The following is a 25,859-nucleotide window of genomic DNA, read 5'->3' as shown; positions in this document are numbered from 1 at the left end:
TTTTATTCAACTAGGGACCCCTCCTGGAAAATACTCCCCCAGTTAGAGCTAACGTCTAAAGGTGCACCTAAGCCCGAACTTCTTTATTATGGTCTCTAAGTCAGGCCTAATTCAGAATGGCCTCCTGAGAGTGACATTGTTTTGTCCTCAGTCATGTCAGCCAAGAAATTATCTCTGAAATGCACTGGGTCCTTAGGTGGGACTGCTAGAAGGGAAGGTGAAAATCTTATAGGTGTTTGGGTTATGGTAGAGTTTTAGCCTAAGTTGGTGTGAGAGCTAAAGATGGCACTCAGATGGTGCCTACAGAGGCAGGGTCACTGGCTGGTAAAGTTTGATCAAGTCCCAGTGGCCTGAAGGATGCTAGGATGCTTCCAAAATCCGAGGAGGACAGCTTGGCCCAAAGGGAAAGAGAGCAAGGGAAAGCAATTCTGCAACGCAGGAAATTTCCAGCAGGTGGCAACAGCTTCCTTTCCATTCTCCCAAACCCATTTGCCTACCAACTGGAAATGAAGATTCCTGGATTTAGGAGTGATCAACAATGGGGTCTTTTGTTCTCTCTCTTGTCCCCCATTCCCTCTGCAACAACCCTCCCCAACTTACTAAGTTCTCAGCCAGCAGCAGCACCCCGACAGAAAGCAAGCAAGGACTCCAAATGCGAGCTTAACCAGATCCTTCACCATCGCGTAGAGCCAGATCCTTGCAAATTCCATCCCAGTCTCGGCAGGGCCTGGCGGAATCACGCCTTAACAATTTTCCCCAGCCAGCATCCCACTGGTTAATACCTGCAGCAGTAGGCAGTGTGACCGAGTGCTGCCCGCAGGAGTGACGGAATACAGCTTTTTTGGCAAAACAAATGGCAGGACTATTAAGTATGAGATAATTGTTAGGGGAAATATGACCAGCTCTCACATCTTTTAATATACCTAGTACTTTATCTGTATTGATCTGCTTCTGCTAAGGAGGAAATTCAGAGTTTATCTACCTGTCTGTGCAATCAAGTGTGTTGCTGGACCTACTGGCAAATTACAGGAGTCCCACCAGGATCTTGCCTTTTAGATTCTAATTTCCGCACCCATGGCAAACATGAATAATCAGCAAAGTTAATGAGCACTTGCTCTCCCAGGTGCTGTGCATGTCCAATATCCTGAAGCTGGAAGGGCAAGCGGGCAAAAGAAATGGCCAGCCCTTGTAGGGAGGATATTCAATATCATAGACCCAACGGTGCAAATCACTTAGAAGTCAAGGAGAGGGGACATGAGTATCTTGAGGCCACAAGTTGACATTAAAGTCAGGAAGACAATGTGACTAAACAATATTAAAAGCTATGTGGATAGCCAATCCTGCTGCTGGCTAGGGTAGGGTGCTGTCGAGAAATACTTAACAAATGTACTTACTCATAGAAAGTTGTCCATCCTGTTTCATCACTCTTGGTGGCTAGGAGGCCAGTGTTCCCATCATAGGTCATGAGGCCAAGCTCTAGATTCTGCGTGGACACGACTTTGAGACCTCCGTTGGTGCCCACTGTGAGGGTGATGATCTGGTTGTCAGGCATGAGCAGGTGGCGGGGCATGCCACTACTGTCCCGACGGATCTTCAGGGAATTGCCATTATTGTCAATCAATTCAGTGACATCATTGTCAGCACTATAAGTGAAATTGTACAAGTACTCCCCAGTCACCAGGCTCACAGTGTACTGGTGGATGCCATCGGCATTGAAAACATACAGCTCCTGTTCTCCGGGGGATGCAGCCTCATACTGGTTGAAAGCATTAAGAATGGGCTTGTTTTTGCTGACTGCCCTAATCCGAATATTTCCAAGGTCTGCGATGTAAATGGTACCATCTGGAGCTACAGCTAAGGATGATGGGGAATTCAAGATGGCATCGGTTGCATAGGCATCATCTCCCGAGTAGCAGTTGCAATTGACATCGTTTTTGCAGTCACAGTCTGAGGCTGCCCCAGCTAAAAGGCAGATCTCCCCGTTGGTTGTTACCTGGCGTAGACGGTTAATCTTCTTCTCATCTGTCTCAGTGATATAGAGGACCCCGGTGTGGGAAATGGCAATGGCACTGGCCGACTCCAGCGCAGAATGAATGGCTAGTTTGCTGAGTGAATAGTCAATCCCAGGAACCTGGCAGTGCATGGGGCGTCCCGCGATGATGCTGACTTGGTGATTCTCAGTGATTCGAAGGATGACGTTGTTCTCGAGAACATACAGGGAATTGTCCATGGGGTTGACAGCGAGGTCTGTTGGCCACTCCAGGCGAACCTGTGGATGACATGGCATCAAATTAAGGAGCAGCCTCTAACATGCCCAATGTTTAACTGTGAGGCACATATATTGGTTTTATGCAGCGGGGGAAAAAAGACTTACTTTTTTACCCATAATGTATGAGAAGTGCCCATCACCAAACCACTTGCCCACTGCCCATGTCAAGTGGACACGATGAAGAAGAGGCCATGTAACAAACATCTCCTGTGATATCATCTACTGTGGCTAGAGTAGGTCACCAGCTCTACCCATGATGCTCTTCTCAGTCCCAGAAGATTGGACCAAGGTCAGAGTCATCATATACAGTTGTACAGGTAATTCACCACACAAGGGGCTAGTGTGATCCATCCCGTCCTCTCCTCATCAAGCCATGGGCCTAAGGAGGCTATGTTCATTTAGAGGCAGCACTTTTATCTAATACACAAAAGGAGCCATGTTGTTTGGACCCAAGGGTCGCCAATGCACAGGCCGGCTAGTGAACTACAACTTGAGCATTTGCTTGAAGAAATAAACTGGGCCTTCTCTGCAAAATTGAAGCGACCATCTTGGTGGCAAGTTGTCAGTATGTTGTGGAATTTGAGCTGAAATTAATGAGGTTGACTGAAGGTTGAAAAGGCCCTTATAGGAAGGGCAAACATATATTTTGGGATGTTTGAGGATCCATATAATAAAGTCCAGTTTCTCCTGCTGTACATTTGAGTGAGCCCCTGTTCTCTGCCCCCATAAGAGCCCATACTAACGGAATATCACTTGGGGGAATCTTGTAGATGGCTTTGCTCTAGTTTACTACTGCACAAAGTAAAGGTTTATATAGTGAGGATGCAATCATTTCAGATTAACAGGGAAGTTCTGATTGACATGTAACACTGTATAGTACATTCTCAAACCTACAATAATGATGGAGAAGAGAGGTAATTACACAGTAACTCCTACCCTGTAATCTGCCATGGCTGGAGTGTGTCACCAGCTCCACTTTCCGAGCAGAACTCCCCCCCACCCCCCACCCCCACCCCCCCACTTTCCTTTCTCTCTTGTGCTCTCTCTCATTCCTATCTGACATTTCCCATTCCATCTTGCTGTCTAGTTCATCTCAAGCCTTCTACAAACAAACCTGTAATCTGTATCTATATCTCTTCCTCCCACTCCACTTTCAACCCAAACAGGCTGCAGGTGAGAACTTCAGGCTGAGAGCCAGGTGTGGCATAGTGATGAGAAATAAGAAAGTCCCACCTGGGCCACATCCATGCTGGAGTCACAGCTCAGTGGCCGGACAGCAGTGAGGTCATTGGAGCCCAGCAAGGTAGAGATGATTCCATTCTGGTCAACCTTCCGGATCATGGTGGCATCAACAAAGTACATGAGCCCGTTCTTGTCTACTGCAATACCTGATCAAGACAAACAGTGGGAGTGTGTCTCTTGGCAAGGAGTAGGGCTTGTGGGGGTGGAGGTGGGGATGCCCTATTGGGCATTACCTTCTTGGACCAGGGACCTTCCTGGATGGATTCACAGGCTTAGAGCAGTGGCTGTCAACCTTTAAAGGTAACACCCTTTCCCATGAGCACTGTGCTGAGACCTGCATAGTTCCTGGGGTGCTGGCTGTATCACCACCCAACTGAAGAGTGAACTTTGGGCTGCAAATGAACCAAGGCTGCAAATGAATGAATGGGGAAATAACTTAGCATCTGCTCTCTTCAGAAAGTAAGTTATTTCCCAAGTTCATTGCTTGAAAAATTATTGGTAGTAAATTACTTGAATACCCTTCACAACTAATTACAACACTGAGGTTGAGAAACAGTGATTCTTGCTGTCACAGACTCCCAATTCAAAATATATCCTCCAGGAAACAGTCCCAATTAAGCCTTGACTCTACTCAGTATGCCCTGTGGGAACACCTGTCCTAGCACTTTCCTGGTAGGATGCACACGGTGGCTTCTATTTCTTTGGCACCTTCACCCTAGGGCCCAAGCCCAAGGCTCCTCATCCTTAATCCACGCTGCCAGATCCTTTAGTGGTAGCTAAGAATGCTAATAAGAATTGGGCCTTCGAAGGACCAATCAGTCCTTAACCTTAAGTATCCCTGGTCCTTTTCAAATAGAGATCCATTGATTCTAAGAACAACCCCCCTCCAGCCTCGCCGGCCAATCCCAGGCCTTGGAAATTATACCCATTCTTAACTGCCACCATTTATTGGGCTCTTAAAAAATGTCAGGCCCTGTGCTTAAGACTACGCACGCTACTGTCGAACATGAACATCTGGGAGTGGCTGGAGGCCCTCACTGGGCTCTGTCTCCAGCTGGCCCCTGGCTCATGGAGCTAACGTTTCCCCCTGACTCCGTGTGACTGGCAGCAGTCAGAAATCTCCAGGAGCAATCCACCCCACTTTCCATTTGTAGCCTATGTGGGTGATGAAGTTTACTTCAGATAAACACATTTTTTTTTTTTTTTTAAATACCCACACATCAAAGCAACCTATCAGAGTGAAATTACTGGGAAAGCTGTATTTGGGACTGCCTGGGCTTAGTTCACTTGCAGTTAAGAAGAAAGCCAAGCTTGTGGCAAGCTTATTCTTGGGAGCCTTTACCTCGAGGGCTCATCAGGGTGGCATCCACGGCCTTCCCTCCATCTCCACAGCGGGCTTCATCAAAGGGCAAACATTGCTCTCCAGTCCCTGCCACCACTTCTGAATTCCCAGCCAGGTCTTTAGCTCCGCTTAGAGACTTGACTCGGTAGATTCGCCGACTGTTGGTGTCAGACACGTAGAGAGAGCCGGACACAGGGTCTACTGCCAAATAGTACTTGTGTGCTGGGTTGTTGCTTTAGAAGAAGCACAAAGAGAAATGAGAAGGGGGCTAAGCAGCTGGTCTACTGGATCAAAGAGATGACAAAAATCTTAGCAAGACTCTAGCCATTTCCAGTGTCTTTCCACTTTATTGAACTGGAAAGAATCTAACATAACAGCTTAGTGTTCTAACACATCATGGCTCTTAGCTACTGACTTCTAACTGGACCTAAACTCCTCATGCTATGCAGAGTTCATTGTTTCCCATCGTACTAAAATGTCACTGCTTCATTCAGCTGGTACGAAAGATCCCACTCTGGTCCTGCTTTTGTGTTTGTGTTTTGTGTGTATCAGCCTTCTTTACTTCCCCCTATGGGTTTGATCTGTTTCTCAAGTGGGATTGAGGAACACTTCCATGAGACAAGGTTTTCTTTTTAGTCCATGCTTCCTCAATGCCTCCAGGGTACTAGATCATGAAGACTGGGGCAACGTAGAGTTTTCCTAACTTTGTGATGGGAGGGTCCCAGAGCGATCCCTAGTCCTCAGCCTCAGATCTTATCTACTATTCTTTAGTGTGGATATGAATAAAGTTGGCTTTTTTTTTTTTTTTTTAAGAAATTTGATGTCTTGCTGATATCACACCCAGAATCTGGATTACTGAGGGAGGAGATATAGTTTTCATATTTTGGGTGAGGATACAGGTATGGACCAAGATCTGCCAAGGCCCTAAGCTACACTAGGAGAGAAATACCCTCGTGTGTGAGAAATATAATAGGAAGGCACTAAGCCTCAGAGACCTGGACCTCTTTCTCTGCCATGCATCTAGCTGCCCTATATGTTGCTGATTAGGACAGGACTAAGACACAGGAAACTCTAAACTCAATGCTGACCTAGCTGGTGACCTGAGGTAAGTCTCTTGGCCATGTTGGGTCCTAGATTGCTTATTTGGATAATGAAGAAATCAGATCATTGTTCATGTCCCTTTTGGCTCAAAACCCTACAGTTTCTTCCCTTTCCAGTGTCTGTCACTTGTTGGAGGTTGAGACCAGAATAGGTGCTCATGATATTCCTATACTGGTTATTAAAGTCACTACCTCTAGGATACCTGTAGTGAATGCCTCTCTGTCCTAGTGTGGTAGATAAGGTTTTGATGTCGCATGCCAAAAATGAGCACAGGCCTTTTGTTTTTCAGTTATTTTTCCATTGTAGTTTGGAATTATGGGAAGGAAAAGGATGGGAGAGGTGAAGGCAAGGTGAGGGTGATGATAGTGTTGGATGCATTTGTCCTATAGACATTAGCCGGTAAATTACTAATTAAGACACCCCCATTTGGGTCCTTCTTCAATTTAAGGGAGAAAAGAACTAGGAAGTTATTTTTAGGAACAATTTGTGAATCGAGACCATCTTTAATTCCAGCTTCTCCTCAGGTTGCTATTAAGACACATAATTGAACTAGAAGTCAAGGTCTTTCTAAAATTCCAGCCTAGATCGCTAGTTTAAAAGAGTAGGCCACCAGGGTTCCTTTTCTTTCCTTCACTTCCTTCCTTCTTCTTCTTCTTTTTTTTGGCTCTTAAGTCTTTAGAGAATATCCACATATGCAAAACAAATTAGGGCAGAAAGGGAAAACTTCATGCCATTTTTTAATTAGATGCTGTACTTTGTTACTGAATGAATAGTAGCTGGCGTGATCAACAGAAGGATCAGGGCACTGCACATCTGTGCCTATCTATGAGCAAGATAATTAATTCTGGACTTTCTAGGGAGCCCGATTCAAAGAGGCTTTTCAAAAACTCTGGCAGAAGAGCAGATGTGTGAGGGTGTGGGGTCAGTTATTGCTGGGGTCTTATTCTATCCCATGGTGTCATACCCATCCCAACCAAGATTCTTACAGAGACTCTTGGGTAGATGGACAGCCATGCTTCCACATCTGTGAATGTGGTGAAGGTCAAATGGGGTATGTGAATTTGAATGGGGGGTGGCCTTCCAGGGCACTGTTGCTTTTTTTTTTTTTTTTTACTTGTCCCAGTTGGGGTGCCTGTAAGCAACCAGTTTGGGAATATGGAGGAGGAGGCCAAGGGCTCATATGCATGGCTTTTCCACTGACTTTGATGATCTTGTACAACTTGATTCCACTCTATGTCTAATTCTCATGTAACATCAGGAGTAAGCCCCTTCCATGTTTCATTTCAAGAAGCAGCAGCATTCCCTTGAGTATTAAAATACATCGTTTTGCTTTTCTCTCTTCTTCCAAATAAAAAAGGTCACTTTTCTTCCATTTCAGTGCAACCTGGGGCAACCTGGCATTTTCCTAACTTTGTAATGGGAAGCTCCCCAGAGCCATATGCACACATATGTGTGTTGTGCACTATATATGTGAATTTCACCAATATGGTTTTAAATGATAACCTGGAGCAGTTGAATGACAAAGGCTATTTAGACAAAAACTACTTGGTCTACACCCTTCCTACTACTTAAAAGTGATTTAACTCCATGAAAATTCCCAATGCATCTGACTGTTGGATTTGTTCTGACCAGCAGATTGTCAATTAACTTGTTTTTTTTTAAAATGACCATATATACAGGGGAAAAATCATTAATGAGTTGAAAATGAGTTTTTGACCCGTTTCCAGTTCATTAAAGCTTTTGTGAACCCAGTCCAGCATTTACAAAAGCCAGAAGTTTGCCTCAACTCTTTAGCCCAATTATGGGCTGCACTGAGCAGTCGGGATAAAAGTTCGCTGAGGGTTCATTATCTTGCACTTGCATCTCCCGGAAATTCTAATTACTGTCAGCTTATTTGGTTGCTTTTTGACTGCATTTCATAATTGCTAAAGCTTATCATATCCACAACACACAATTAGCACATAAAAAAGTTACTATATTTGGTACATAAAAATACACAACATTACACAAGAAGCACAAAACAAAAAGCAAACACAAGGAAGCAAACGAACCATATCAAATTATATGGGAAAGAGTTCTTCATCTTACCTATGTTTAAACTCTTTATTTCTTTATAGAAAGAAAACAGAAGGAAAAAGAACAAACAGTTAGCTGAAGAATTGATGATAAAGCAAACACAACATTTTCATTTCTTGTATAATGGGGCCCAAAAAAGGCAGGCTTTTTCTTTTTTTTCCCCTTCTAGCTGACAGCTCCTGGCTCAATTACTTGGGAAGTACCCCTGATTTTGGACTCCTCCTGGCCATTGAAAAATCTAGACAAGAATGCTTGAATGCTCTGACCAGCGATGTGGCTGTCACATGACACACAGGTGGCAACAGGTGGAACAGGTCTTCTGGCCAATGAAAGGATGGCAAACTCAATGGCTTGAGTGCCAATACCTATTGATTAGTAATGGCTGCCAGGAGGGCGGGAGTAGGATTCTGAAGCCAAATGCAAGATCAGCTGTAAAGAGTGCTGTGACTCATTTGTAATGTCTGCCCTGGGTGTGGGAGGGAGCCTGGTGCCACCTGTGCCATCTATTTGCCATTACAAGGGTAGAGTGCATTACAGGGTAGAGTCCGTACCACCTAAGAAAGCCTCTTCCCAAATCCATCTGCAGTTTGGCAATCATTCTGTTGAACCCTGAGAGTCTCAACCATTTCCTAGCCCTGCTCCATGATACCTTCCTTCTCCCTATCTCATTTTGCCTGTGTGGACCCCAAGTATGCATTCTCTCTTACAGATAACACCCATACATGAAATTCATGGGTATTAGCATCTTCTCATAATTGGAGCCAAAGACTCCAGTTACCATTCCCTTTTTTGGAAAAGTGGTAAAAGTTTTGCTGTCTTTTTTTTTTTTTTTTTAACAAAAATACATGTCAATTTCAACAGGAAAGTGGCTAAAAGTTAGTAACATTAGGGCAAAGAGGAGAGAGGCTAAGGCCTCGATAAAGAGAACTGCTTCTCATTCCTGAGGCTTCTAAGGCCACAGTGGAAGGAGTCTCTAAGCCTTCTTTCCTTCTGGCTGAGGGAGGAGGCTTCAGGGAAGGGACAAAGAGGGTTTAATGCCCAGATTCCTGCTTAGGTGCAGCCCGGGCCTCTGCCAGGGGCCATGATTAGTAGTGGGTTTGCACAGGGATTACATTTTTATATTTTATTCCAACGTGTTAGTTTTCGTTAAAAAAAAAAAAAGTTAATTAAATGATGCTGATAACTCCTGAGCTCTGACTGACATAGTGCAATTTAAGATCCATTCCGCAAAGCCTGGTATGTCAGGGTGGCAGCCGGGAATTCTCGCGTCTATTTTATATTGCTTAATGAAAGTGAAATGTTATCTGCCACCAGTGGTAGTCATATTTGGCTCTTAATTATTGCAATATCAATTCCAGTTTTTTAGTCAAGATTTTGTGAAAAGACTGGATGGGATTTGGGTCTTCAGACGTGACCTACTTCTTTCCTAAGAACATCTGCTTTAAGTTGATTAATATAATATCTATGCTGGGGGAAAGGAGAAGGGCACGAATGGGGGGACCAAGTCACTGAAGGTATAGTCCAAATGAGCATATGGATATGAGCTTTGGAGAAAGGCTGAGGTCACTGCTATTCCAGTCCAGGGCCATTGGCAGGGTGGGTGCTTAGCGGCCAATAACCCAAAATAACAGCACTGAGTCAGTCTATGTAGATCAGCACTGGTGCCTTACTTACAAAGGACAGGCCTAGGCTTTGTGTCCATGCCTCAGTATTGCAAATCCTTTAGGCACAGCCTTCAAGGGCAAAGTGGTATCTTGGATTCAAGAATCGAGATGGCTTAGCTCTCCACACTGTGAGTCTCAATGAGTCCTCTGTGAGGCCTTCATGGCTCTCCAAGCACACTCAGTTTATCATGAAGAGCCCTCATCGGGCTGTCTTGTGATTTATGCATGTGTGTTTGTCTTCCTCACTTTGTTGTGAATGGGAGCAAGTAAATATAGATATGACATATTCATCTCCTTGGTGCTGATTCTTAGTAGGGAGCCCTGGAGAGAGTAGGGACTGGCAAAAATGGGTTCTTGAGTGACAGAAGGAAGGAATGAGGCTGCTTCCCTTAGTGCTGGGCAGACCATGCCTTAGACTAGTTCCAGTCCTTTATGTTCTGCTCAGAATCACAAAGCTGCAATCAGTTGAGACTATTGCCTCTTTCCTTTCCAACTCTCTGTGTGGCACAGAATAGGGTGAAATTGGATTGGCCACAGTTTTTTGTTTGAGTTCTAATAAAAGGGAAGTTGGTTGGGATAAATTTAGTTTAGATTTAAGGGGGACATGGTTATGTGGCTCATATGGAGTTCTTTCACTGTCTAGTTAGATTATTGCTAGTGATTCTGGTATAGAAGTGGCTTTCAGGTACAGTCTCGCCTTATGGTGCAGATTTACCTAGCATTATTACTGGAAGTGTAATGCCCAATGTCACCAAATGGGTGTGGCTTGACTTGTTCTGAGTGGGCCCCTAGCTCATTCCACTGATGTTAATGGTCTCTGCAACTTGAGAGACATGGAACCAAGGACAAATTCCAACAAAAGGCAGGACACAGGTCTCCTTTAACTCAAGCAATGTGTCTTGAATCCCTGGTGTGGATCAAACACTACTCTAGTCATCAAGGGGCAAAGATGCCAGAGGTGCCTGCTCTGTAGAGGCTCACACACTAGCGCCCTAAAGACTTACACAGAATATTTCACTATTACCAAGACATCAATGACAAGTTGGTTCATGAGTGTCAACTCAAAGACTATTTAGATTATTCACTGTACAAGGAAACCTGAAATGCCCAGAAATACTATGAAAAAAGCTTGATAAAGGTTTTCCCAAATTTTACAACTCTAACAATTTTCATATCACCAGTAATCAGTTGTGAACATGAGACAACATTTACTAATTTATCAATAATCTGAAACACATTTTGACTATAGTTATCCTAGAGGAAAGACAGAATATTGCTCTATTCTTTCTAGAGATAATGACATTATAGAATCATTGTCATATTAAAAGATGATCAAAGAGTATGCAGCCAAAAAGTGTGGGTAAACAAGTATCATGGAAGTGTAATAGTAGTTAATGAATAAGAAAATTTAGGTAATTTATCTGGATTTTGTGATGTTTGTACTAATTGTTGGCTTTTCAAAATGTGCAATTTGTTTTGGTTTCTTTTCTCATCCTGAATAATATTCAGTTTCATTCTGAAATTATGTAAGATTCAGGCTCCACGAAACCTGGACATGTCTTAGTAAAAGAGCTTTGAAAACAGTGCCAAGAACTGCCCAAAGTTTTATGGGGATATTTTTGTTATTGTTATTCTGGGGAGGGATGCTGTGTTATATTTCGTTTCATCACCGTGGTGTTTATACTCTGACCACACAGGGAAAACATTTCCTTGGTAACTATAACCATATATTCCTCCCTAACATTCTATACTGGTATCAAGCAGGGTCTCTTCTTACTGAAATTCTCAGGCAAAGCTTATATTTGGTGAAGGTTTCTTCCAACTTCTGCTGCCCTTGCCCTTGTTCCTAGGCTCCCACTCTTTTGTGACTCTTCCCTCTCCAGCACTAACACATCTGGACTGGACAATTCCCTTCCCTGAAGATCTTCCCTGATGCAATGTTGCTATTGCCCACTTCAACAGCACCATCAGAATCTCAGCATGGGGAAGTGTTTTAGTTGGGGGAAGAAAGCATATTTAATATCATAATATAATTTTGTATTTGGAAAATAATTTTTTTTTCAATTTTCAAACATTATAGAAAGTGTGAGATTCTTATGTGTAGCACAAGAGGTCAAGTTAAGAAAAGGCAGAGAGGCACTGTCCCATACCTTATAATTTATTGCCTTACATTGGGATACAATCCCTAAGATATTCTCAAGTTGGGAAGGAAGGAAAGATTTTCACACAACAGAAATTCACTCTAGGATGTTAATGACTGACAAATTTACTCTATAAGGCTTGGGTTTTCCAAGGATCACCTGGAAAGGGCGTAGTTGTAAGAAAGGAAATGGGCTGCTAAGGGTGGGATAACAGGTTTTTTGGGGAAGTGGCTGTTGAAAATGTCTTGAATGCTGATGGAACTGAAGCATACAAATGATAACCACTTTACCTAAGAAGGCGGCTCTTTTTAACATTAGAAGTTTTCTAAGCTTGTAGAACTCTGCCCCTGTATGTTTTGGATAGGCAAAGGAAGGAGGAAGAGAGAAGGTAAGTGAAGGAACCACGGGAACATTTATATACAATTCTGATTCAGAGGCTCAGCTCTGGGGAGGGTAAGTGAGATCGGGATGGGCACTGATTTCTGAAACAAAATCATTCAGCTGCCAACTCACAATGGAGAAAAGACATAAGCAAGATGGGTCTCTTTCCCCTCCTCCCTCCCTCTGCTGGTTACTGTTTTGAAGAGAGGGGATTGACAGCCCTTTGTTTTCAGGTATGTAGTGGGAAGAAAAGAAAAATCAAACCAGCGTTCTTGTAAAAGCTTAACTTCTAATCGTCTCTGGATACCTGGCTGATGAAAGCAAGAACAGGTCCAAAGGCAGTTAAAAAGTTTAAAAACCAAACCAAACCAAACCACAGCTGTTGATGGAAATTGGTAGTTACACTCCCTCTAGCTGTCCTTGATGTCACCATGTGGGTGTGGTGTGGCTTGCCCTGAGTAGGCCTTCACCTCCTTTCATTATTGTTATGGCCTCTATGACTTGAGAGACCTGGAATCAAGGAGAAATTCCAACAAAAGGCAGGACACTGGTCTGTGTCTCCTTTAACTCAAGCAGTGTGTCTTGAGTCCCTGGTGTGGACCAGGCACTGCCCTAGGTATCAAGGGGTGAAGACGCCAAAGGTGTCTATGCTATATAAGTTCAAACACTAGGGCCCTAAAGACTTACATGGAAATAACTGAAAAACAAGGCAGTAAATGGACTCAACTTTGGTGGAAAACTAGAGTTGAAGTGACCCAGAGGAAGGTGAGAATTATTTCTGCTAGGGAGGTCAGGCTTCATGGACGAGGGGACCTTCAAAATGAGCTTTAAAGATGGACACTATGAGGCAGATTAGATAGAGAAAGCATTTAAGTAGAGTGAGTAGCATGAGTACATTGGAGCCGGGGATGTAGCGGGCAAGTCCTGATTTGGCTCTGAGTGCCTAGAGCTGCAACAAAGAAGTAAGGGCCAGATGTGGAGGGTTGGTTACAAATGCCAGATTTAAAAAAAAAAAAGTGTGACCCCCATGGAAAAGCAGAATGCTACCTTCACCCCCTTCCCTGCCTCCTTCCATAGTTCTCCACTGCCCACACGATTCCTGAGAAGAGGACTCTCCTAGGACAAAAAGGGAAATCAATGTCTTGGGAAGGGGACCTAGTTGGATAGCTCTAGGAGATGTGGTTTGTTGGATGGTCAGTTTGACAGCTTGAGGATTATCAGCCTTTTCTATTTTATCTCCTTCTTCCCCTCATTGTTCATCTTTTGATTATTATAGCCTAGTCCACCCCATGGCCTCCCCTTCTTTGTTTCCATGATGGGTTGTTGGTTCTTCTAGAACACTCAGCCTGAATTGTCTCTCCTTGCCAGGTGCCCATCTGTCACCCTCACCTAGGAGCTCTCTGAGCCTGTGTTTCATCCCCTTCTAGACCCGTAGAGCCCAGCACATGTTGGCTCACATCATGCTCAGTAAATGCTCACTGGATCTCTGAGGCTGTAACCTTCTTGAGGTGGAGCTGGGGTTTTTTCTCTTTCTCTCTCCTTTAATCCCTCCCAGTGCTTGGCACAGTCTCAGCTCCCAAGAATACTCAGCAGCACTTGCTGATGCTCCGTTCACTGATCTCTTTCCTAGAAGGCGCCACTAAAAGGCAAGTGCATGGTGACTAACATAACATAATAAAATAAAATAAAATAAAAAAAAGGCAAGTACAACCTATGGCTTCCTCTAAGTCCTTCACGTGGTAGCTGAGGCTACTTCAAAAGGCACCACCACCTACTCAGTTGCTCAGGTCAAAAATCCTAGTCATCACCCTTGATTCTTTTTTTTTTTTTTTTCCTTTTCTCCATTTCTTGTACCTGATCCATCAACAATTCCCATCACATTTGCTTTGAAAATATCTCCCATTTGGAACACTCCCTTATCTCCCCTCCTACCCACCACCATCACCCAAATCCTGGTCAGCTGTTATAACTTCCCTATGGGCTTCTCTGCCTTCATGCTTGCACCTTATAGTCCATTCATTAACACAGTGGCCAAAATAACCTTTAAAAAGGGCAAATTAGATCATGTCAACTCTACTCCACTTCCAACTTCAACCTCTAATAGCCGTGCATTGTAACAAGAATATAATTTACACTTGTCAACAAGGTCAGTAAGACGCTGAAGCATTGGTCCCCCACTGACCTCTCTGACCTCCTCAGAGACACTTTCTCCTGAGCTCACTACACTCCAAGCCCTATTGGACTTCTATCAGTCCCTTAAATAAACCAGATTATTTGCTGATATTGGGGCTTTTGCACAACTTCTCTCTGCCTGGAATATTTTTCGCCGGATCTTTGTATGGCTGACCTCATCGTTCAGGTCCCATCTCAAATGTCACATAATCTGAAATGCTTTTGTGACTACTTTATCTTATGTAGCTTCCTTATCCCTCCCAACACCCACCACAGTCCTTAATTTTTTACCCTGTTAGGTTTTCTTTAAAGCATTATTATTATTTTTTAATTTGTCCACACAATTAAGTTCCCCATCAGACCACAAGTCCAACTAGGGCTTTCCTTGTCCCACCCCTCCCCTCCTCCCTTGGCAGATAGTCCCTGATACATATTAAACAGTCATCAAGAATTTGATCCCTTATTTATAGACTTCATTTCTTCCTCCACTTACAGATCTAGGTTTGAGGGCCTGGAGCCAACTTTCCCGGGAAGACAGTTTACAAGAACTTTTGTCCAGCACAGAGGAGCCTGGACTTCAGATTTAGTAGCAAGCAATGACCAGGAGGAATCTACCAGGTGTGGCCAGAAGTTACCTAGCAAGGCCTATGCAGTAATTCTAAGTCAGACCCGTGCAAATATCCAGAGAATTTATGGAACGTTAGTGCAGAGAGGCACTCAATATAAACATGTGAATTAGCAAATGAACATCCGTGGTTCTCAAACTCTGATGTACATCACCATATTCTATAGAGCTTATCAAAGATAAAAGATGCCTTGGCTCTTCTCTAAACTTACTGAATCAGTGCCTCTGGGGTGGGCTCCAGGAATCTGTATTTTTAAGAAGCATCACTGAAATAGACGCATAGCTTGAAGTCCTGGTTCTTTCATTGGTATGAATCAGATTCTCGTGTGGAGGTTTTACAAAACCCAGCTACTCAGGTCCCATCTCAAGCACCATGACCTAAAGCTTTCACCCTGTTTTTAAGTCAGGTGTTAACAATTGTATCAAATATGTGTGTGGTGTTTTATAGATTCAAAAAGCATTTCCTAACCCTTATTTGATTCTGCACCTAAGTTTCGAAGCTCATCCCATTATATGGAATATATATTCTCTGGAGAACCCCAATGTAGCCATCATTTACCCAGTGAAGCTTTGTAGCAACAGGAGCAAGAGAGCAACGGAAGGTTTTCTGTGTGGTCACTTACCGTAACTCCAAAATGCTGGTCACGTTTCGAGAGGGAAAGATGCGCCGGATGTAATTGAAATCTCCAACGAAGAGGCTCCCATCAATTCCAACAGCCAGAGCTACTGGGGCCAACAGCTTGTTGCCTTCGGCAAGGCCATTGCAACTGGGACAGGAAATGCTTCGGCGGCGGCCATTGCCCATGATGCTGGTGATGATGGCAGGCTGCTGGGTCAGGAACTGGTTCTCCCCAGTGCCCTTGTGTAGGATTCCTGGGGGGCAGGAAATGAGGGTGGTTACTGCAGGCTTCCAGGGAGGATACATCTATCGGCTTACAGAGGGTGAGGGGCAGTGGTAGAGAGAAGAGAAACAGTAGGACTTTGACCTTTGGGGAACTCCCCTATTACCTCATGATGCTGAGAGAGCTGTAATGGGGCGCTGACCCCCAAGGCTAAGATATTGTTTGTAGGGGTAACTGAATAAGAATTGTGAGGTACACTAAGGCAGATGGTCGGGGAAAAACAGCCCAACATTCTTTGACATTTAAAAGGAGAAGGTAGAGAGGGTGCATGGATGGCTCAGTCGGTTGGTTAAGCATCTGACTCTTGATTTTGGCTCAGGCCATGATCTCAGGATTGTAAGATTGAGCCCCATGTCGGGCTCCCCGCTCAGTGTGGAGTCTGCTTGAGATTCTCTTTCTTTCCCTCTCCCTCTGCTTTGAGCATGCTCTCTCTCTCAAATAAATAAATAAATCTTAAAGAAAAATAAAAGGAGAAGGTGGAAAAACCTATGAGTATATTGGACATTCAATGAAAAGTGCTGAGGGAAAAAGAGAGTCTACCACTTAAATGTCAAGGCTGCAGAGAAGGTTCTGGAGGAGAGACCGGGCTGTATTTGTGAAAAAAAAATGTGCCCACATACCACTTTTAACATTGAGGATGTGATGTTTGTCCAGAGACCAGCCACCGAGGTTGGAAGGGTCCAGCTCAAATCCTTGAAGGAGGGCTGTCCTTTTCTCCCACAGAATTAGACTGGGACAGGTCTCGTATTCAAACCCAACAGACACTGAAAGATAAAAGTGGGTGGGGCAGAGTGGAGAAGAGTTTCCTTGATTACTCTCGAGCTTTCCAGCTGGAATGAGAAACACATGTTCATGGTAATACAGATTCCTTTCCAGAAACTCACTCAAGGAGGCGGGTTGATTGCTTTTCTCCTTGTGATTCCACACAATATTAAATTCAGATTTCAAGCTGAATTCAGCCTTGAAACTTTACACAGTAGTACTCTGTGGGGATAGAAAGACTTTTCCAATGAACAGCTGGCTTTCAAAAATGACCCTAGTGACGTGGAAGGAGGAGAAGAATCATTTAAAAATGAAATACAACTCTCCTTTAAAGATGGACAGGAGACTGTTTCTCTCAGCCTGCTGTTCATGGCACGCATTTATTATACTCAGTGTTATTTATTTTCACTCACAAGGAGGAAGGCCTATGGAAGCAGAGTGGCTCATTTATAAGGAGATTCTGGAGGCAACAGCTTGTGTAAGTTAAGGCTCTTTATATGATCACTCAGGATTCCAGAGAGTGCCAGACGAGGCAGGCATGGGGACAAAGCCTGCCAATTATGTGACAATTCAGTGGGGAACAGAATCCAGAGACTGTAAAAATCCTGCATTTGCCACATGGACAAATGGGAGAGGGAGGTGGGAGATGAAGGACTTCAGTTCTAACTCTGCTCTAGCTCACACTTCTCGTGGCTCTGTTTCCCCATGTGTAACACAGAGCAAGTGAAGCCTCAATTTCTCAGAGAGATGTGGTAAGGATAAATGAAACAAAATGCCAAGATGCCATATATTTTTAATTGCAGCATTGCTTTAGAAATATGAGGTGTTGTTATTATGTGTATTCATACTACATTACATTCTTAACTAGGTGTGCCACCTTTGAGGATTCTCCACAGCTTCTTTTAAATCCTGAGGTATAGGAGCATCAATATGAATGGAAGTTACATTTTATTAAAAAAAGCCAACAATAACCCACATATATTTCCTAACTTGTCTCCTGAAAATTCCAAGAAACAACAACCAACTCAGTAGCAAAGAGATTTGCTAGTGCCTGGCTTGTGGCCTTGAAATATTATTTCTCATTAAAAGGAAATCAGGCAGGGCCCCTTGAAGAAATGGCTGGAGCAAGAAATGTCTAAGATGAGACTAGGCCACTTTATCATACCAGATAGCAAGGAAGAAATTAAAATCTACTAAGGTTATGTCAAAAGAATCTGGGAGTCAGCCTGAAGAGTGTTCCACTGACCAAAAGTGGGATAATTTGACCATTAGTAGAGATAATAACTTCAATGGATTGAAACATATAAGATACATTTTATTCTATGAGTTCATAATGGTATTAGAAAATTAATTTGCCACCATTAGAGGATGTTAGAGGACCAACTTATTATACTGAAAATAGTAAATAAAGGGAAATAATTGGGCATTTGTCCCTTCTTTCTTATTTGAACTATACCTCAAATAACCAAGTAGTTAATGAGAAAATATCTCTATATAAAAGTATTCCCATGAATAAATGGAAAAGCAATGACAAAATTAAAATATGACTTTGCAATCCCTAATGACCTAATGGATCCAGGCAACGAGAATCAATGGCCACTAAAATCACAAAAGGATAATCAAGATGACATTAGGTGCCTCCTGATGGAAGATGACAGTACCACCTATCCAGCTGTCCTGCTTAAAACAAAATCAGAAAATAAGATACCTAGGAATAAATTTAACTAAAGAGGTGAAGGACCTATATGCTAAAAACTGTAAGACATTGATGGAAGAAATTGAAGAAGACACAAATAAATGGAAAGATATTCTGTGTTCATGGATTAGAATTATTACCATCATTAAAATGTTCACACTACCCAAAATAATCTATGGACTCAATGCAATCCCTAACAAAATTCCAATGGCACAGCATAGAAACACAAAAATGAACAAAAAATCTTAAAATGTGTATGAAACTGCAAAAGACCCCAAGTAGCCAAAGCAATCTTAAGAAAGAACAAAGCTAGAGGCATTACACGCCCTGATTTCAAACTATATTACAAAGCTATAGTAATCAAAACAGTATGGGATGGGCATAAAAACAGACATACAGATCAGTAGAACAAAATAGACAGCCCAGAAATAAACCCATACATATATGGTCGATAATTTATAACAAAGGAGTCAAGAATATACCATGGGGAAAAGACAGTCCCCTGAATAAATGGCATTGGGAAAACTGGGCAGCCACATGAAGAAGAATGAACCTGGACCACTATCTTACATCATACACAAAAATTAACGCAAAATGGATGAAAGACTTGAATGTAAGACCTGAAACCATAAAACGCCTAGAAGAAAACATAGTCGGTAACCCCCTTGATATCGGTCTTAGCAATGATTTTTTGATTTGACACCGAAAGCACAGGCAACAAAAGCAAAAATAGATAAGTGGGACTGTATCAAACTAAAAATCTCCCGTGCAACAAAGGAAACCATCGACAAAATGAGAAGGCAACCTACTGAATGGAAAAAATAGTTGCACATCCTATATCTGCTAAGGGGTTAATATCTAAAACATATAAAGAACTCGTACAACTTGGTAGCAAAAAGGCAAACAACCCAATTAAAAAATGGGCAGAGGATCTGAATAGACATTTTTCCAAAGAAGACATACAGAAGGCCAATAGGTTCATGAAAAGATGCCCAACATCACTCATCATCAGGAAAATGCAAATCAAAACCACAATGAGCTACCACCTCATACTTATTAGAATGGCTACTATCAAAAGAAATTACAAGTACTGGAAGAGATGTGGAGTAAAGGGAAGCCTCATGCACTTTTGGTGGGAATGTAAATTGATGCAGCCACTATGGAACGCAGTATGGAGGTTCCTCAAAAAAAAAATTACAAATAGAATTAACCATATGACCCAAAAATTCTACTTTAGTTATCCATCCAAAGAAAATGAAAACGCAAACTCGAAAAGGTACCCACACCCCATGTTCATTGCAGCATTATTTACAATAACCAAGATATGGAAACAACCTAAGTGCCCATTAACTGCTGAATGGATAAAGAAGATGTGTGTGTGTGTGTGTGTGTGTATAATATTATTCAGCCATAAAAAATGAAATTTTGCCATTTGTGACAACATTGAAGGCATTATGTTAAGTATGTAAGTTAGAGAAAGACAAATACTGTATGATTTCACTTCTATGTAGAATCTTTAAAAAATAAAACAAAGCTCATGGATACAGAGACAGATTGGTTTGTTGCCAGAGGCAGGGGGTGGGAGGTGAACGAAGTGGATGAAGGGAGTCAGAGGTAAAAACTTCCAGTTATAAAATAAACAAGTCTTGGGGAAACAATATATGGCATAGTGACTACAGTTAATGATACTGTATTGCATATTGTAAGTTGCTAAGAGAGTAGATCTTAAAGAGTTCTCATCACAAGAAAAAATATTTGTAACTGTGTGTGATGAATGTTAATTAGATGTGTTATGATCACTGCACAATATATATAAATATGTAATCCTGTTGTATACCTGAAACTAATATAATGTTGCCTGTCAATTATACCTCAATAAAAAAATAAAGTTGATATAGATTAAAAAATCAAATCTGAACCTTAGAAAGCCTCAAGATTCCACTCTCAGTTTACAAGAGATATAGAACAAAGCAATATGTTAAACAGCTACAGGGATGCAATCAGAAAACAAACTAGACTACAGGAAATTCTACAAGCAAACAATGCAGTTGGTACAAAATAAAATATAGAACTTAAAAAAAAGGAGCTGGAGATGGAAGGGAAAACTGTAAATCAAAAAAATTTAAGAGAAATCAAAATCCCAAAAGGTGGGTCTTATTTGGATTCTGATTCAAACAGAGCACTAATATTTTATGATATTCATAAGACGTTTGAAATATTGAATAATGGGCTACTTGAAGATATTAAGAAATAATCATTTTAAAAATTCTGATAACTGTTGGCATGTTTTTGAAGTGTTTTTTTAGAGATATATTGTGAAATATTATGGATAAAATGATGTGATATCTGAGACTTGCTTCAGAAAAATATCAGGAGCAGGGAGGTGGATGAAAGAATGGAAAAACCAGTATTCATCATGACTTGATAATGCCAGAAGCTAGATGCATGGGGGTGTATTATAATATTCAAACTACTTTTTGATGTTGGATATTATTTTGATATTTTGATATTGGTAAAGACTGGTATAATATTTGATTAGCCACTTTATATTAAGTGCACTAGTTACTTCAGTAACTTATTGATATCTTTATTAAGTTAATAACTCCACTTGCTGATGAAGCAGAGTACTAGGGCCATATCCTGAGCACGTGTAACCTGCTAAGTACGTGGATTTAGGCAACTCATTTACTTTCTCCATCCAGTCCCATCTGCACAATGGGGGATATGAGAGTGCTCCTTGATAAGGTTATTGAGAGGTTACCCAAGATAAAGGATTTAGCACAGTGCTCTGCACAAAGGGAGTGTCTGATAAATACTGGCTGCCAATTACAGTGAAAATTTCTAAGTTTGCTGGCTTATTTTGGTAACTTACTCTAGTTCTTGGAAATTGCAAGCCTAGTGGTGAAGAAAATACAGGATTCTGGATTTTAATTAATCCCACACAGCTTTCTACAAATACGAAAACATACTGGGTAGGTTGATACTCATCCACAGCTCACAATTCTTCAGAGACTGATAAGCAACAGACCCTTCTCTTACGGTAGTCTTTCATCAGTGGGCAATCGTGTGATTCCCTCAAAGGCACAGCCTGAAACATGGCATGTGGCTTTCACATCCCCTCCAGCTCTGTTTTCTGATTCTCCTGGTGCATTCTGTGCCATTTGCAAGTGCTCTCTGGGAACATGATCTAGCCCCTGTTCCACCTCTTTCCCCTATCTTGAACGTTCTCCTTGTCCGTACATTCCAGACACCCTGGCCTTCTCTTTGTCCTTCAAACACACCTTGTTATTCCTGCCTTTTCTGTCAGAAAAAGAATGCTCTGTTCCTGATTTTCACATGGCTCCTTCTTGCCATTCAAACCCCTGCTGAAGTATCACCTGCCGAGGAGCCTTCCCTGAATGCCCACCCGCAGTTGCTCTTCCTTCCCAGTAAATATCACTTATTTTTACTTTCATATTAGCACTTATCACTGCTTGATATTTTCTTGTCCAGTCTGTGTTTACTATGTTGATCCCCCACTAATACAGAAGGTCCATGAAATAGGACTCTTGTTTTCCTTACTGACCACTGCATTCCTCTCTACTAGGATAGTGCCAGTAGAACTCATAGTAGGAACTCGATATTGATTGAATTAATGCATGACTAAATCCAAGAGTCAATAGGAGTTGAAACTGAAACATACCAACAGCATCAGAGAGTCCATACACCCTTTGGCCATATGCATCTGTCTTATCCCAGATGAAGGTGTAGGCTAGGTTGGGAGAGGCCTGGAATGACTTCTGGAAGAGGTGCCCCTCTACAGCTACCATCAGGTGAACCTTGATAAGGTTCAGGGGCACCGTGGACTGGGTCATCGTGATCTTCAACAGAGACTTATAGCCTGCGGTCCTGGAGCTCAGGTAGCGAAGCTTCACACTGGAACCAGGGAGCTCAATTTCTTCATGAAGAACCTGGAGAGGAGACACATGGTAGACATACTGCAACCAATGAACTCTGGGCAAGTGGGCTGCTTGCAAACCTGAGGTTGCCAGTCTGTTGCCCCTCTCACCAAAGCATCACGCCTTATGTGGGGTGCAAGAACCACTTCCCACGACTGAGAGAGGGAGAGAGAGAGAGAGAGAACCAAAAACAACCAAACTTCATCCTACACCATGGAGTGAAGGGGCTGAGGTTATGATTTTTGGATTAATAATTATTCCTGGTCACTGTTGTGTTTCTTTTTAAAAACCACACTGTTGGCAAAAGATGTAAATAAGAACAGCAGGCTTTATTGCTAGCTGCATGTAAGGAGGCCACAAGAGGCTGTAATTATATGAACCTGCAACTTCCAGTGACAATTGGTATAAAGCAACAGGGAGGCAATAATGTAATATGCCCTCTGTCCTAACACTGATGTAGATCATTAAAGTGCCTCTTATCATGTATCTCTGTGACTAACAGGAATAAAAAGCAATTTGCAGGTGGGTTGCACATATGTATATTGTTTTTATTTTATTAAAAGCTCTGATGACTGCCAAAGCCTTGAACAACTATCTGAAAACATCTGGAATGTCCAGGAGAGATTCAGTTTTCTCTCCAGCGACCATACATTCTATTGTGGTTCCTACTTTTTGTCCCTCCCCCTTCATATTAGTTTCTGGCCCACCCAGAGAGTGAGATGTGCTGAGGGGAAGCTGGCCAGCCAGTCAGGGTGAGGGCGGTATGGAAGAGTCCTACCACAGTACCCCCCATTCTTACCTGGGTCTCAGGCACGATGGGATTCTGCCCTGGGGCCGCACTGAAGAAGGTGGACAGCGGGGAGGAGATGATGATAGGATCTGGTCGGACAAAGCCACTGAGGTCACAGCTGGGGATGGAGTTCTCCTCGGTCTTCATCACCAAGGTGTCCATGGCGTAAAAGCTATTCCACGGCAGCCACACAGTGCGCTCCTGGCTCATGAACGGGGCTCGCTCAAAGTGCAGGGTCAAGGAGGCACCCCCGTTGGCGATCAGGTCAAACCTGGAGACGGGGTAAGTGGGCTCACTGAGAGGGATGAACTTACCTTTAGACAAGGCAGGGGCTCTGAACTCTGCCCCTGAGGGCAGCGGGAGGGACAGAGCATGTAAGAGAAGAACGTGGGCTTTGGAAGCAGATGGGCTGAGTTAGAACACAATCTCTATCACTTAGTAGTTGTGCGGCTGTGGGCAAATTACTAACCCTCTCTGAGTCTGTTTCTTCATCTGTGAATTGGGAATAATTATACCAACTTCCCAGTGCGGCTGAGAGAATGACATGCAAGGAGTGCAGAGCAGGGGTCTGCAAACTAGGCCCCCCCAGCTAAATCCAACCCACCACCTGTTTTGGCAAACAAAAGTTTTATTGGAGTACGGCCACACTGATTTGTTTACTTATCCTCTCCAGCTGATTTCGTGCTACAAAGGCAGAGCTGAGTAGTTGTAACAGAAACCATATGGCATGCAAAGCCTAAAATATTTACTATCTGGCCCTTTACAGAAAACGTTCCCCCGCCCCTGCTGGAAAGCACTTAGCATTGTGCTGGGCTAACAGAAGTGTTCAATAAACAGAGTTATAATGCACAATGCTAAGTCATGGGAGGGCTTCATTAAAGCTTTCTTCTCATCTACCTGGACTGTTACGAGATATGTATTTGGTTTCACAGAACCTTACCTTTTGAGATACAACTGACATATAATGTTAGTTTCAGGTATAGTACAATGTAATGATTTGATATTTTCATATATTACAAAATAATGGCCACAAAAGTCTAGTTAACAACTATCTATGCATAGTTACAATTTTTTTTTTTTGTTAGGCAAACCTTTAAGATTTATTCTCTTGGTAACTTTCAATATGCAATACAGTGTTATTAACTATAGTCCCCATGCTGAATATTACATCCCCAGGATTTGTTTATTTTCTAACTGGAAGTTTATACCTTTTGAACCCTTCATCCATCTTGCCCCGTTTCTGGTATTTCTGATAACTGTTCTTAAACCTTATTCCTGTTTGTTCCTCAAGAGCTGGACAAAGGTATTACAAGTAAAACAAAGGTAGTTCTTTCTCAATTAACAGAAAAGAAGGAGGTTAACTGAGAGACGTCTCTCAGTTTTAAGTTTTATTCCTCCACCAGGATCTCAACGCTTCAAGGATGGTGGTGCTTTCTTGCTCACTTCAGAATTCCCAGCAATTAACAGAGTTCCTGGATCACAGTAAAAACTCGGTGAAAATATACAGACCCACTGGTTTCACCCCATTTGGGTAACACTTTTGGTGGTTTGTTTGTTTGTTTGTTTGTTTACTTTTGGTTCTTTACTTCTGTGCTTGTTTGTTTACTTTTGATGTTTTTTAACAGACATAAAACGCATGAGCGAGGAGCACATGAATACTAAGGTAAATATCAGAGCATGCGTAGTACAGCAGTTTATTACATTAACTTGTTTGTAGACTTATTTTTGGGCATGCATCCTGCTGGGGATGGTTTTGTACAGGACACAGAAGAGAGTCAAATGTCTTGATATGATAGAACCAAATCATCAATGTCTGTGGCATGCACTACTATACAACAGATTGTGTGATTCCTCGGAGCATTCACAAATACATCCTGTTACTTCCAGGGCTTTGCAACCTGAACAGGCTGAAGAATCACCAATGCTGGAGGTTGGATAGATGATATGGGAAGTGGGTTTGGGCTGTAATTAGTCAGGAAGCAGCTGAGAGGGATGGGGCAGCATAAGGTAGGGGTAGGCAGCAGGCCAAGGACTTAGAAATGTCCTCTGTGTTGTCATAGGACTTTGCAGGGCTAGAACACTGGCTTCTAAGAATGAACAAGGGCTGGGATAGTTCTGCATACTACACATTTACAGTCCTAGTGCTTTAAAATAATTAGATTTGGCTGCAGAAGTGTATGAGTGTGGAGCACCTGGGTGGTATAGTCAGTTAAGCATCCGACTCGTGGTTTCGGCTCAGGTCGTGATCTCAGGGTCCTGTGATGGAGCCCCACGTTGGGCTCCATGCTCAGTAGGAAGTCTGCTTTGGATTCTTTCTCCCCTCTCCCTCTGCCCCTCTCCCCCCGACTCTCTCTACCCATCTAAAATAAATAAATAAATAAGTAAATAAATAAATCTTTAAAAAAAGAGAAATGAATGAGGGAGATATCAGAAACTCTGTCAATACTGAGGTTTTGATGGAAATCATCAGATGTCTTCTTGGGGTTTCAATGGTGGGAATATGAGAATAGGGTTATTGTGGGCTGGTCAATTTTGAAACTACCTGCAAGGCTACCGAGGACATTAGAGAGTAAGGCCAGACTCTTCACCAGAGAAAGGTAAGGCCGTAGTTCTTACCCACATGCTACGTCCATGATTTTCCAGACGCCAGTTTTATAGAAAAAAGTGTTGCATCAGATTTACAGTAACTGTCTTCATTTTCATTTGGAATAGAAGGCAATAGTTTGTGGGGTTTTTTTTTAGCCCAGGGTGGGTGAGT

At 42.5% G+C, this 25,859-nt stretch overlaps 1 protein-coding gene across 15 annotated transcripts in view; it reads right to left on the bottom strand.

The window, feature by feature from the left end:
• Window positions 1-25,859, bottom strand: part of TENM2 (teneurin transmembrane protein 2) — a 1,203,413-nt gene that overhangs the window by 55,408 nt on the left and 1,122,146 nt on the right. For 14 of the 15 annotated variants that reach the window (XM_032403433.1, XM_032403432.1, XM_032403428.1 and 11 more), the window contains 8 exons: window positions 23,111-23,372; window positions 22,056-22,323; window positions 16,536-16,679; window positions 15,637-15,886; window positions 8,043-8,063; window positions 4,854-5,086; window positions 3,503-3,657; window positions 1,395-2,269 (listed from right to left, as the gene is read on the bottom strand). In XM_032403433.1, the coding sequence (XP_032259324.1) occupies window positions 1,395-2,269; window positions 3,503-3,657; window positions 4,854-5,086; window positions 8,043-8,063; window positions 15,637-15,886; window positions 16,536-16,679; window positions 22,056-22,323; window positions 23,111-23,372 (2,208 nt within the window). The remainder of the gene's footprint in view (window positions 1-1,394; window positions 2,270-3,502; window positions 3,658-4,853; window positions 5,087-8,042; window positions 8,064-15,636; window positions 15,887-16,535; window positions 16,680-22,055; window positions 22,324-23,110; window positions 23,373-25,859) is intronic. The other variant, XM_032403434.1, reaches the window with a different exon arrangement.

Source organism: Phoca vitulina, unplaced genomic scaffold, assembly GCF_004348235.1.
Source record: "Phoca vitulina isolate PV1807 unplaced genomic scaffold, GSC_HSeal_1.0 scaffold6, whole genome shotgun sequence".
In the NCBI taxonomy this organism is placed as follows: Eukaryota; Metazoa; Chordata; class Mammalia; order Carnivora; family Phocidae; genus Phoca; species Phoca vitulina.
Note: the sequence above shows the minus strand (reverse complement) of the source record. Positions and strands in the feature narration are given on the sequence as shown.